Source organism: Conger conger, chromosome 18 (assembly GCF_963514075.1).
Source record: "Conger conger chromosome 18, fConCon1.1, whole genome shotgun sequence".
NCBI lineage: Eukaryota > Metazoa > Chordata > Actinopteri > Anguilliformes > Congridae > Conger > Conger conger.
In genome coordinates, this window is record NC_083777.1 from 30,903,619 (window position 1) to 30,917,643 (window position 14,025).

A 14,025-nucleotide genomic window follows, 5' to 3' on the forward strand; every position below is an offset into this window, starting at 1 on the left:
GAGCAGGCCAGCAGAGGCACACAGACCCAGCCCTGCACTCATAATCAGCCTCAGAATAGACTCGTGCTGATCGAGGATGAGCTGTGATTTCAGCTGATAATGGATAAGGTCGGGTTAGGGATAGGATACGGATAATGGATAAGTTTGGGACATGGACAGGGTAACACTCATCCGAGCTCATCACTCCTACTCCAACACCCTGTATGAATACGGGGTCCAGACAAGGGCCAGGCCTGAAACAGAGGGAGGCACAACCCGAGGAGGTCACACCATCCAGCAGAGCATCGGATAGTCCACACCACACCACAACACACAGGGGCTGCTGTCCGGGGCGGGACTGTAAGTGATGGATGGGCAGAGGGCAGCCATATCACAGCTTTGATGGAGCTCCGCCATGAAAGAGAAGATGGTGTCGTGCTGTATGTGACAAGGGCCCAGACGCAAGGCCCCTCCCACGGCTACGCTAACAGCAGAGCGCTACGCTAATAGCAGAGCGCTACGCTAACAGCATAAACCCTATACCATTAATAAGTCATAGACCTGTGTGCTAAGCTAACGGCAAAGTGCTATGCTAACAGCATGACTATAGACCATGAATAAGCCATAGACCTGCATGCTAAGCTAACAGCGAAGTGCTATGCTAACAGCATAACTATAGCCCATCAATAAGCCATAGACCTGCGTGCTAAGCTAACAGAGTGCTATGCTAACAGCATAAACTACAGACCATAGATAAGCCATTGACCTGTGTGCAAAGCTAACAACAGAGTGCTACGCTAACAAGTTGAGTGATAGACCATGGCTAGGCCGCAGACCTGCGTGCTAAGCTAACGACGGCATACGAGTGCTACTGTACCTCAGCAGTGGCACACAGAAGCACACACAGCTAGCGCACACACACACACATGCTGCGACGCAGAGCGGGGTGGAAGGAGGCTTACCTTCTACAGGGGAGAAAAGAACGGTGGAGGAGGAAGAGGAGGAGGGGGAAGAACAAAAATAAACCAGTTATAGCAACCGGGCAAACGGAAAAGTGAAGGAAGGGAACAGGCTACATTAGAGGAACTCCATGGGCAGAGTGACCGGGAAGGAACATGCAAAGCCATTGGAGAGCAGATAGATATGCAAAGGAGCTTAATGTGAGTACACAGAAAAATATCAAGTACAGAATCACCTCTGATAAGACTACCGTTTAACTGTGGTAGAAAACCGTCCCTTTACAGTCTAAAAATGACCAGTGAGAACATGGCTGATAGCAGTTTGCTGTTTAAGTACTGCAGCAAAACGCTGTGGGTGAGGTGTGAAAGGACCCTGTAACCTGGACACAAATCTTCAGACCTAAACGACAGCAGCCAGCCAACCACAGAACATTCTCACAATGTAGCTGCCATGTAGTGGCAACACTGACAAAACACTCCAGCAACGTTGTGAGAACGTTCTGCGTTGGCTGGACGGTGACCGGGTCGAGGCGTTATGACACACGGACAGACAGACGGAGGGAGGGAGGGAGGGAAGGGACGGACAGAGGGAGGGAGGGAGGGAGAGAGGGAGGGAGTGGGACAGACAGATGGAGGGAGGGAGGGAGAGGGACAGACGGACGGACAGACAGAGGGAGGGAGGGAGTGGGACAGACAGACAGACGGACAGAGGGAGGGAGAGGGACAAACGGACGGACAGACAGAGGGAGGGAGGGAGAGAGGCAGTGGGACAGACAGAGGGAGGGAGGGACGGAGGGAGGGAGTGGGACAGACAGACAGAGGGAGGGAGTGGAACAGACAGACAGACAGACAGAGGGAGGGAGTGGGACAGACAGACAGACAGAGGGAGGGAGTGAGAGGGACAGACAGAGGGAGGGAGTGAGACAGACAGGCAGACAGACAGACAGACAGAGGGAGGGAGTGAGTGGGACAGACAAAGGGAGGGAGTGGGACAGACAGACAGACAGAGGGAGGGAGTGAGACAGACAGACGGACAGACAGACAGAGGGAGGGAGTGGGACAGACAGAGGGAGGGAGGGAGGGAGTGGGACAGACGGACAGACAGACGGACTGACAGACGGACAGACAGACAGACAGACAGAGGGAGGGAGTGAGAGGGACAGACAGAGGGAGGGAGTGAGACAGACAGACAGACGGACAGACGCACTTTGTTGGCCCAGGCGTCCTCGTCCCAGGAGGTGAGCTGCAGGACCCGGATGATCTCGCTGATCTCCGCGCTCATCTTGTGGAAGGTGAAGTTCCGGTTCTTCAGCGACTCCTCCACGCCCTGGCTCTTCGTGCTCTTGGTCGTCACAAATATTTTCACCGCTGGGAGGAATGAAAGAGAGAAGAGAGAGAAAAGAGAGAGAATCAGAGAGGGTATGGGGCGGCCTGTTGTCTAGTAGATACCGTGCATGACTGGGACCCACAAGGTCGGTGGTTAGAATCCTGGTGTAGCCACAATAAGATCCCCACAGCCGTTGGGCCCTTGAGCAAGGCCCTTAACCCTGCATTGCTCCAGGGGAGGATTGTCTCCTGCTTAGTCTAATCAACTGTACGTCGTTCTGGATAAGAGCGTCTGCCAAATGGCATTAATGTAATGTAATGTAATAACCCTCTCTGCCTGCCCACAGCTTGAATTAAGTGAAACATACAAAAGGATAGTGGACCTTTTCTTAAAATAAATAAATCCTTTGTGCATTTAAAAAGAAAAGAAAATAGTAGAGAGTTATATAAAGAACTAAAAAGTGACAAACCAAACAAACCTATTTTCCGATGCTATATACTATGCACATGGTAGACATTATTTTTGTGGGATTTCACTGTCAAAAATGTGTTGTTGACAAAAATTCACTTCACTCTCTGGTGACCAATTAATCTTGGTTGTGGAAATAATGTACAAACCAATGAGCTGTTCAGTCCGTGAGCATTAGGCAGGCGCTGATACTGCAGACTTGGGAGTGAGACACAACAACGCTAATGAGCTATACACCCGGACGCCTTTCCTCCCCGTGAGCACTTTTCTGTTCAATTTCCATGGACACTGGGACATTTTCCAATGGCTCTTTCGTGATGAAAACATTTTCAAGCCTTTTTAAAGGATTTTAAAAGTCTGTGGAAAGCCTGAAAAAAAATCAGCAAGCAACTTTTATATCAACGTCTTCCTTTCACTGTCGCTTCATCTCACATTGCAGACCGGCATTCTTTGATTCATGCCACAACTATGCCATTTCCATATTCCACATTTAATATACACATTCATATATCTGCCACTTTATAATGGTTCAAGCCACCACAGGAAAACATTTTGATGATCTGGCTGGAGCCAGTAACTTAATAACTGTGATTATCGCGGTTGCCATATCAACCGCATCCCTGCTGGTCGCCGTGGAGCCGGGGGCGCCGTGGTTACCGGAGATGAGCACGGGCAGCAGCTCCTTCACCGTGTTCATGGAGTTGACCAGCATCACGCGGTGCTCCTGGTGCGTCAGCTCCTGCTGCCGCTCGTCAATCATCTTCGCCATCTTCGTCATTCCTGAGGAAGAGGAAGAGGGAGAGGAAGAGGCCACGCCACGGACACGCGATGAGAGGAGCTCAGACAGTGGCGGAAGGGTTCGCACACCTGGAACTGGGAATGTTAATGGGCTGAAGTCACAGAGAGAGATTATCGGTGTGGGGCTAGAACGCAGACAACGACATTTTCATGCATCTGTTATGCAGGGACAAGACAAAGGGCTCATTCCAATCGCTCATTTTATCCGTCCTTCTCTCTTCCATCGACCGAGCTGGAAATCAATCGAAGTCCACCGGGGGTTCCCAAACCTCATCTCGGGTACCCCCAGCCAGACCCAGGTAGCTGTTGTGTCCCAAACACACCTGATGCAGCTAATCGAGGGCTTGACTGGATGCATCAGGTGTGTTTGAGGAGGAACACATCAGCTACCCAGATCCAGCGGGGGGGTACCTGAGGAGAGGTTCGCGAACCACAGTTCTAAGACGAGCAGGACCGGGGTGAAGCGCACCTGGCCCCAGGTTCTTGGTGTATGTGATTAAGTCCTCCATCGTCTCCACCACCTCCGCCACGGTCAGGTACTCCATGATTCCTTTGCACACCCGGATGATCTTACGGACCTGTGCATCGCCAGAGAAAACGCAACACACTTCCACATCAGAACCGATTAGCCAGTTCAATTATTCACTTTAGAAATGCTACTCTCAATCCCCTGAAACTTTCTGCACATTTGAAAAAGGATAAAGCTGATTGATAGTATTTAGAATTCTGTTTGCTTTGCTCACACCAGTGTGATGTAAATGCAGTATGTTTGAAGGGGACATCAGCTGTAAATCAGTACCACTGACCTTTTCATGATTCTGAGAGGAGGCAAATGCAAGACAGAAAGCCCATTGAATCACAGTGTGTGTGTGTGTGTGTGTGTGTGTGCGCAAGTGTGTGTATGCATACGTGTGCGCGTATGTGTGTGTGTCCAAGTGTGTATGCGTGTGCACGTATGTGTGTGTGCGCGTGTGTGCACATGCAAGTTTGTGTGCATATGTGTGCGCATATGTGTATGTGTGCGTGCATACGTGTGTGTGTGTGTATGCATATATCTGTGGGTGTGTGTGTATACGTGTGCTTATATGTGTATGTGTGTGTGCATATTTGTGTGTGCGCATGTGCAAGTCTGTGTGCATACTTGTGTGTGTGTGTGTGTATTTGTGTGTGCGCATGTGCGTGTGTGTGTCTGTGTGTGTGCATACGTGTACGCGTATGTGTGTGTGTGTGCGTGTGCACATGTGTGTGAGCGTGTGTGTCTGTGTGTGTGTGTGTGTATGTGTATGTGTATGTGTGTGTGTGTGTGTGTATGTGTATGTGTATGTGTGTGTGTGTGTGTGCGCATATGTGTGTGTGTGTCTGTGCGTATGTCTACAGTCTTGTGACTGGGGCGTCTTGTGACCGGATGAAGAGCTTGATACCCCTTTGCCAGGCCAGAGGGATGAAAGTTTGGGAAACACAAGACTCCACTGCGATCACGGGGTTACTGTGATGTGCCATTTCATTCACTTAATTAAATCAATTAATCATCTCCCCCCCCCCACCCTCAGACAGGGGCCTGTTCCACAAAGTGCAGTGCCAGCTAACTCAGTAATCCTGCTTTGTGGGTTTTACTCATTGCAGTTATCCAGCTGACTCAGTAATCCTGCTTTGTGGGTTTTACTCATTGCAGTTATCCAGCTGACTCAGTAATCCTGCTTTGTGGGTTTTACTCAGTGCAGTTATCCAGCTAACTCAGTAATCCTGCTTTGTGGGTTTTACTCAGTGCAGTTATCCAGCTAACTCAGTAATCCTGCTTTGTGGGTTTTACTCAGTGCAGTTATCCAGCTGACTCAGTAATCCTGCTTTGTGGGTTTTACTCAGTGCAGTTATCCAATAACTCAGTAATACTGCTTTGTGAGTTTTACTCAATGCAGTTATCCAGCTAACTCAGTAATCCTGCTTTGTGGGTTTTACTCATTGCAGTTATCCAGCTGACTCAGTAATCCTGCTTTGTGGGTTTTACTCATTGCAGTTATCCAGCTGACTCAGTAATCCTGCTTTGTGGGTTTTACTCAGTGCAGTTATCCAGCTGACTCAGTAATCCTGCTTTGTGGGTTTTACTCAGTGCAGTTATCCAGCTAACTCAGTAATCCTGCTTTGTGGGTTTTACTCAGTGCAGTTATCCAGCTGACTCAGTAATCCTGCTTTGTGGGTTTTACTCAGTGCAGTTATCCAATAACTCAGTAATCCTGCTTTGTGAGTTTTACTCAGTGCAGTTATCCACTAACTCAGTAATCCTGCTTTGTGATACAGGCCCCAGTACTTTTATGACCGTTACCGATGGCCTGCCCCACCCCACCCAGCCCCGCCCCGCCCCGCCCAGCCCCGCCCTGCCACGCCCCGCCCCGCCACGCCCTGCCACGCCCCGCCCCGCCCTGCCCCACCCAGCCCCGCCCCGCCCCGCCCCGCCCAGCCCCGCCCCGCCCTGCCCCACCCAGCCCCGCCCCACCCCACCCAGCCCCGCCCCGCCCCGCCCTGCCCCACCCCGCCCAGCCCCGCCCCGCCCCGCCCTGCCCCACCCCGCCCAGCCCCGCCCCGCCCCGCCCTGCCACGCCCCGCCACGCCCTGCCACGCCCTACCTCGGCCTCGTCGAACGTCAGCAGCAGGTCGGAGGTTCCCGACAGGATGCCGCGGGACCCGTCGATGAGGTAATCGCGGGCGGGGACGGAGTAGGGGTCGGCCTTCAGCATCTGGGCCGCCTGCACCAGCTTGGCACAGGCGTTCTCCACCCTATGGGAGGGGAGAGGGGGAGGGGCCTGTGAGGATTCCACATCTCTAATTCGCTCTACAACCAGAACAGCCTGTCAATCACACACTTACCAGGGCCCTGTTCATAAACACCCCCCTAACTGCTGAGATGCTGGTTAAGCGCCCATACAGATCCCTGAGAATTTTCTAAATCATGCTACAAACCAAAACACGGAATTAGATTAATGAAAAATGTAGTTTTGAATTTTGGTGAAAAATTTCCCATGGGTTAATACATTTCAAAGCTCAAGGCCTGTCATTAATAACATACAAAAATGAGATGGGTCAGTCTTGGCCTTGCATGAAAAACAGTTATGTTCAAAAAGCCAACCCCTTCACTGTTTAACAACCTTCAAGAAAAGTTCATAGGATCATTTCTATGCTCTTTAGTCATTGCTAGTGCATCAGCGGTATGGCCAACGAAGGATCATTCAAGCACGTACGGAGTGGGAATAAGGACTCCTTATCCGGACCGCTTCACGGGGACCGACCCGAAATACAGAACCCTGGAGCACGAGAGGCTCGGAGCGGAACACACCGTTTAATGCAGCAGGGGGGAAAAGACTGACGTTTCCAGTCAAGAGTGCCTTCTGCAATGAGCGATGTCTGTATGAGATGTGTACGAGGGTGTCTACTGCATCCCCCCGGCCCACACCCCATCAGCCCCCCCGAGTCCCGGCCTGCGGGGGGGGGGGGTACTCCAGGGGGTCTTACTGGGGTATAAATAGCAGGGATCCCCCCCCCCCCCCCCCCTCAGCCACGGGGAGGGGTGATTGATGACGGAGAAGTGGGACGCAGTTATGGAGTCAAATGTAGCACCCAGTAGGACTCTCTCCCTCTCTCTCCCTCTCCCTCTCCCTCCTTCTCTCTCCTTCTCCCTCTCTCCCTCTCTCTCCTTCTCTCTCCTTCTCCCTCTCTTCCTCTCTCTCCCCCTCTCTCTCCCCCTCTCTCTCTCTTTTGTGTGCATGTAAGATCAGCACAGCCTGTACCTTTCTTTAATATCTATCCATCCCTGTCCTGTTTAATATGGTTCTGCTGAATCAGAATGCCTCGTTCCCTGGTACTCAAATCACGGTCCTCGAGGGCTGAGAACTGCTGCTGTTCCACCCTCCCTTCACCTGGGAGTCAGGTGTGAAGACAGTCTGGCCAATCAGTAGCACTAATTGTTCAGTTAATTACCCGGGAGAAAAGAAAACCAGGGCTGGGTTTGCACTTGAGGGTTGGATTTGAGTATCTCCGGCCTGGATGGTATTTGGCAGGCCTGTGAACTTTGTAATGTCGTGTCAGTTTGGCCTGGATTGTGGAACAGGGCTGTTAGCATTCGCTGGGATCGGTAACATTCTGAGTCACTGTTCTAGAACTGCAATGCATTCAGCCTCCAGCAGTTACATCAGCGTTATAATGTTCAGTTAAGATCATATTCAGTCAAGAAATCTGACTCTTCAACTTAAAAAGCCTCTCATAGTAGACATATCCTCCATTCGCCCCCTCAACGCCCACGCAACAAAACTTTTCTCATCCACCAAACGAGCACATACCGTTTCATGTGTTCTGCAGAAAAATCTTATACACCTCTCTGACGCGTTATTTTCTGGACCATGCAATAAAGAGTCATTGCAGAACATGTGAAATCGTGCTGCCAATAACATTCTCTGAATGCAGTTGAATCTGCAGTGATCTGCATACAAGGGGAGACTGCCAGACAATCCAGTCTGTGTGCTATTAGTGATATCTGCTGGAATAATCTATTACAGTTCCACCGCCTCTCTCCCTCTCCCTCTCCCTCTCCCTCTCTCCCGTCAGAACACAATAACAGTCACTGCTAAGGTTCCTGTAGTCTTACCACACACACATGCACGCACACACACACACACATACAGAATACACACACTAGTATGTACATATACATACACACATAAGTGCATAGACACACACACACACACATTTTCGATAGCTCACTTCTACCCGGTAACCGCTAGGTCCCGTCAGTGATACAGTTTCCACTGCAGAGCCAGGAGGACAGGCGTACAGTACCTGCACTTATTAATAATGCATTTCATCTCCCACACAAACACCATCAGGGCCAGTCCTTTTATCCAAAGTGACTTACAGTTGATTAGTCTAAGCAGGGGCCAATCCCCCCTGGAGCAATGCAGGGTTAAGGGCCTCGCTCGAGGGCCCAGCGGCTGTGCGGATCTTATTGCGGCCACACCGGGGCTTGAATGTGCCTTCGCCACGAGGCTCCGGGCTACTTACTTAATGAAGGCCGACGGCATGTCTCTCTTCATGACCTGGTCTTCTGTGGTCTGAACCGTCTCTTTCCCCACCTGCAGGACACAGAGAGAACTTTATTTAAAACCAAACCTTCCCCAAAACGAGGAGAGGGAGTGCGACCAAGTGAGGGACCAGAAGGATGAAAGCCGAGGGGGCCGGTTCTTGCTCAGCCCGGTAATGAAGTTAAAAGGTTTCACATGGTGAGGGTGGGGGAGAAATGTCGTAACCAATAAAGGCACATCTCGTCTGGATGCATCACTTCAAGCACCAAATCTACTGACATTCAGCACAGTTTCACACCACACCCACTCCGCATGTATCCCACTGTACAACACGTGTACTTTATCACTCAGTGTATGAATTCACAGGACATAGATCACTGTACAGCATGATTATACATAACACAGTGGACATTAGGAGATCGCATACGTGTGAAATCTCACTCAGGGAAAGTGATTGCTAGAACATTCCATATCCACTTATCACCCACCTGCTACCTGAGTCAGCTCTTCCACACCGTCATGCACAGTCATGCACATGTTTGTTTCTTTAGTTTTGTTTTGCAGACATGAAATACATGATGCTATTCTGCGGTTCTTTTCGAGGCGGTCGTGTGGAAAAACACGTCCCAGCTCTGGTAATTAGCGGATGAACTCCTGTCAGCACGCCGTTGCCCTGGGAGACGGCGGTTTGACATGATCCCGACCGCTGCCGCGCCCCGCATTATTAATATTTGGGGGGCGGGGCAGAGGAAGCTCGTTATCTCTGGAACCACATGGCCCTCCTGCCTGCCCACAGACCTCTCTCAGACAGAGGCAATTACAGCAGGGCAGCAACGTCGATTTCCCCAATCTGCGTCTGACGATGGCGGTTAATGAGTTATCAAGGGCCGCGGGACCTCCAGAGGCCGGCAGGAGACAACTGCGTCTGTTTACAGACATCACAGAACCTGCAGAGAACACACAGAGCCTGCGGAGAACACACAGAACCTGCAGAGAACACACAGAACCTGCAGAGAACACACAGAACCTGCGGAGAACACACAGAGCCTGCGGAGAACACACAGAACCTGCAGAGAACACACAGAACCTGCAGAGAACACACAGAACCTGCGGAGAACACACAGAGCCTGCGGAGAACACACAGAACCTGCGGAGAACACACAGAACCAAGGCCCCCAGAAGGTCATAATAATAATACACAAAATTGTTTTTTATCTGACACTTTTATGAAAAGCAACATACAGTTGATTAGACTGCGCAGGGGTTAAGGGCATAAATCATCCTTTACATACTGCTATGGAGAGTCGAGACACACCTGAGACACTATGCAGAGCAGAGACACACCTTAGACTCCACTATGGAGAGTACAGACACACCTTAGACTCCACTATGGAGAGTACAGACACACCTGAGACACTATGGAGAGTACAGACACACCTGAGACGCTATGGAGAGTACAGACACACCTTAGACTCCACTATGGAGAGTACAGACACACCTGAGACGCTATGGAGAGTACAGACACACCTGAGACTCCACTATGGAGAGTACAGACACACCTGAGACACTATGGAGAGTACAGACACACCTGAGATGCTATGGAGAGTACAGACACACCTGAGACGCTATGGAGAGTACAGACACACCTTAGACTCCACTATGGAGAGTACAGACACACCTGAGACGCTATGGAGAGTACAGACACACCTGAGACTCCACTATGGAGAGTACAGACACACCTGAGACTCCACTATGGAGAGTACAGACACACCTGAGACGCTATGGAGAGTACAGACACACCTGAGACGCTATGGAGAGTACAGACACACCTGAGACGCCCTGTCCTAGCGCTATGAGTCCAGCACAGGTGCGGCTGGTTTCTCCCCACAGAGAGGAAGTCCACACCTGCTGCACCTCTCAGCCGTGCTGTCCCCTTCCCCGCGACCGCTGGGCGACCGTAAATTATCCGCAGGCGCTGTTCCACGGAGCTAAATCAGGAGCCGCCCTGGTTCCCAGGAAAACCGCGGCCGAAATTCCTCCAGGGGCCAATCCGACATTCCCGCCCTTAACGACACCGGAAAAGGGGGGGACAGGGAAGCAGGGACCCACCTGGCCGACCCGATTGCCGCGGGCGAAGAACCGCTCCACGTCCTTAAAAGGCACCTTTCACTGTCCTAACACGCTGGAGCCCATGTGCGTGGAACCGGATTCGTCAGCTGACTTCCTACCTGTAAACTGTGAGTTTCTAGGCGACTCAGGCTGGTAAGACACTGTTTTTGTGTTCGGATGTGGTTCTGAATCAGGTCCATCTCAGTGCCAACCCCCACAGGGAGATGTGCCATCAGCTTTAGGGACCCAGGGGTTCCAGTATGACAGCATCTCATGAAAATTTTTAATGCGCACCCAACTGAAAATGTTCCCTGCTCGGTGTTTTTAAAGTACTTACAGCCGTGGCCTTTTTTGGCCCACAGAAAACCAGAGTTTTGTCTCCCATGCAAGACTCGAGCTGGATATTGATTGTCGGCTAAACCGCTAATAGCCAATAACAAATTAGCCAGCCGCTCCGCGTGTCTTTAACTGGGCTAAAGGGGGCCGTCAAAGACAGTAAAAACACTGCTATTTACAGCAAGCTGAGCCTCCTCTCTTTAAAGTGCTCCAAGTGAAACCAATAGCCGCGTTGAGCAAACATGCCCCTCTGCGCGGTCTCCAGGGTGCTACGACGTCCCACCCGCTTATTTTAACAGCGCTGTAATCTGAGGGGGACACCCCATACCGCCAAACCCCCCCCGACCCCCATCCCCCCCAACCCCGGCCCCGACCTCCCACCCCCCCCCTGACTTCCGGACTGTGCCAGAGAGGTTCGGATGAGACGCCCGTTCCCAGAATTCCACAGGTATTATTAGAGGTGGGCGTCGGCCGGCGGGGTGGAAGCCCAGCCTCCCCGCATCCCCATTGGCCGGCAGGGTCGGCACGGAGCTGCCACGGCAACGCCGATCACCAGTCCCGGAGGACACCCCCCCCCCCCCCCCCCCCATGTTTACAAGAGCCAGAACAACACTGTCACCGCCTTTTCAACACATCTAATGGGAACAGAGTGGCCAAATCAGCCAATGAAACTCAACAGTCCACAGTATGAAGGTCACATGCTGCGTCACGTTCTGTATCACATGAAAAACACACTGTGGGCCATGTTTACATTGCTTCGGTCTAAAACTTGTTTTGACTCAGCTGCTGGGTGGGTTAATCATGTAAAGGCACAGATTTAGTGTGTGGATGGCACCCCACAGTCTGATATCAAATTCACAGCAGTCCAGTGCTAACGGTGCCAGGGAGCCCCACAGGGTGACACACAACCGCCCAAGCTTGGCCCCCAGCGGGGGGGTCAATCCGACTCTCTCTTATCCAGAGTGACGTACAACGAAGTGCAGATCGAACACAGGAACAAGTGTGAAGAGGACCCAATAGGACAGTATGACACCACACAAACAAACCACACACACAGGGAAACACACCCCGCTCTCAGCCACACAGCCACACCACACACACAATCCTCACACAGCCTGTTACAACATACCACACAACCACACCACACACACAAACCTCACACAGCCTGTTACAACATACCACACAACCACACCACACATACAAACCTCACACAGCCTGTTACAACATACCACACAACCACACCACACACACAAACCACACACAGCCTGTTACAACATACCACACAACCACACCACACACACAAACCACACCACACACAGGCCAGCTGGCCCAGGGGAATCCCCTCCCTGCCCACAGAAAGAGGGCTCTTCTCCAGCCCAGCCGCCCCGCAGAGGGGGATGAAGTGGCCGGGGTCTGTAGGACAGACCGAGCTTTGTTGGGCTGCTGTGTGTGTGTGTGTGTGTGTGTGTGTGTGTGTGTGTGTGTGTGTGTGAGTGTGTGTGTGAGAGAGAGAGAGAGAGAGAGAGAGAGAGTCTACAGCAGCCAGAGTATTTAGCCTCATTTTCTGTTTTCATTATTTAAGATGGACTGCTAAAAATTACATTGATTTGACACGTACATTACATACAATAATTCTAACCTTGGTGTAAAACAAAATGTTAACCCTTCAAGGTGCGAGATCAAAGATGAGATTAGAATGCTCGTAGCTGAACATTCTGACGCTGATGTCATAATCGCCGCTAGTGACCGACGAAAGCAGGGGTGGGGTTCTAGAACACTGACAGACATTCCAATGACCCTAACCCCTCCCGGGGGGTTAAAAATGGCCGGTCTTCTCTCCTCCCGCGGTCGGTCCGTGTTGAGGACGGCGCTCGCTCGCCTGGGTAAGTGAAAGCCCAGGATGTTTCCGGAACAGAGGCGATGACAAGAGAGGCATCCGGTTACATCCGTCACGGAGACGCGTCGACAGTCAGAACAGCGTCTCCACTCCCCGAGGAGGCCTGGCCTTCACCTGCAGCTCCGTGGGCCACGCAGCCGTGAAGTGCTGCTTCTAAAACCCGGGGCGAGCTAGCATCGACTCCGACTGGCGCCATTTCTGAGGGATCCCTTCAAATACAAATAACGGGGAAAAGGGGGTCTTCTAAGGAAACGCATTCCCGTCATGAAGGCTGCTGGGTTCCGGGCAAGAGGAGGAAAAAGGCCATTATCCGCCTCGAAACGCAGGAATGCTTGGAACAGCTACCGGCGTGCAAGTGGCTGTATTGATGAACTGCTGTGATGCATAATTAATGAAGAGCACTATTAGCTGACTCGCACATTAATAATGAAGGCCTTCTAATCAGCCTCGATGTTCATCAAAGTCAACGGCCTTGAGAACGGAATCCAGAACCAGTCACCTGATGCTTTGATGATTAAAGTCTCCTTTTTTCGGACGACCTGCCAAAAAAACCCCACAAAAACAGGCATGCCGGTTTCGCCTGCAGAGACCACAGTCCTGAGGGTGGAAGGTCAAACACAGTCACACGTTCAGTGTCTGCACACAAATTAACAGTGACTCTCATCCCTGATACAGTACATTCTATCCCTACTGGACAGAGTGAAATTAACCTGGAAACATTTCACTGTTACTGATGTCATTTCCTGTCTTCCACTCAACGCAGCGTCATGTGACAGTTTCCCTCCAGCTCTTATTCCTGCTTCCCGGAGTTGTGCCCCACCATTCCCTTCCGGACCTGTGAGAGATTCCCAGGCAGGCCCGTTTGGACCCGGAGAACATGCGGTGCCGATAGGGAGGCCTGAATCCCACTCTGAAGCGCCATTTCACCAGGCGTCGCAAATTAGCAGGAGACTGATGGCCAAGCGCAGATCTTGCTGACAGCAAGCAAATAAGTGCGTATTCACACTTGCACTTTCTAAAGTGGGCTAGCACCAGCCTTAGCCCTGGGCTAGCACCAACTGTTCGGGGTTTGCCCCGGAAATACCC

The 14,025-nt window shown here is 51.5% G+C and overlaps 1 protein-coding gene across 4 annotated transcripts in view; it reads right to left on the reverse strand.

Annotated features, from left to right (window-relative positions):
• LOC133118082 (vinculin-like) overlaps positions 1 to 14,025 on the reverse strand; it is a 49,550-nt gene that overhangs the window by 22,738 nt on the left and 12,787 nt on the right. For all 4 annotated transcript variants that reach the window (XM_061227781.1, XM_061227780.1, XM_061227779.1 and 1 more), the window contains exons 2-6: positions 8,578 to 8,648; positions 6,153 to 6,303; positions 4,001 to 4,109; positions 3,391 to 3,513; positions 2,146 to 2,306 (exon numbers count right to left, since the gene is read on the reverse strand). In XM_061227781.1, coding sequence (XP_061083765.1) covers positions 2,146 to 2,306; positions 3,391 to 3,513; positions 4,001 to 4,109; positions 6,153 to 6,303; positions 8,578 to 8,648 — 615 coding nt within the window. The remainder of the gene's footprint in view (positions 1 to 2,145; positions 2,307 to 3,390; positions 3,514 to 4,000; positions 4,110 to 6,152; positions 6,304 to 8,577; positions 8,649 to 14,025) is intronic.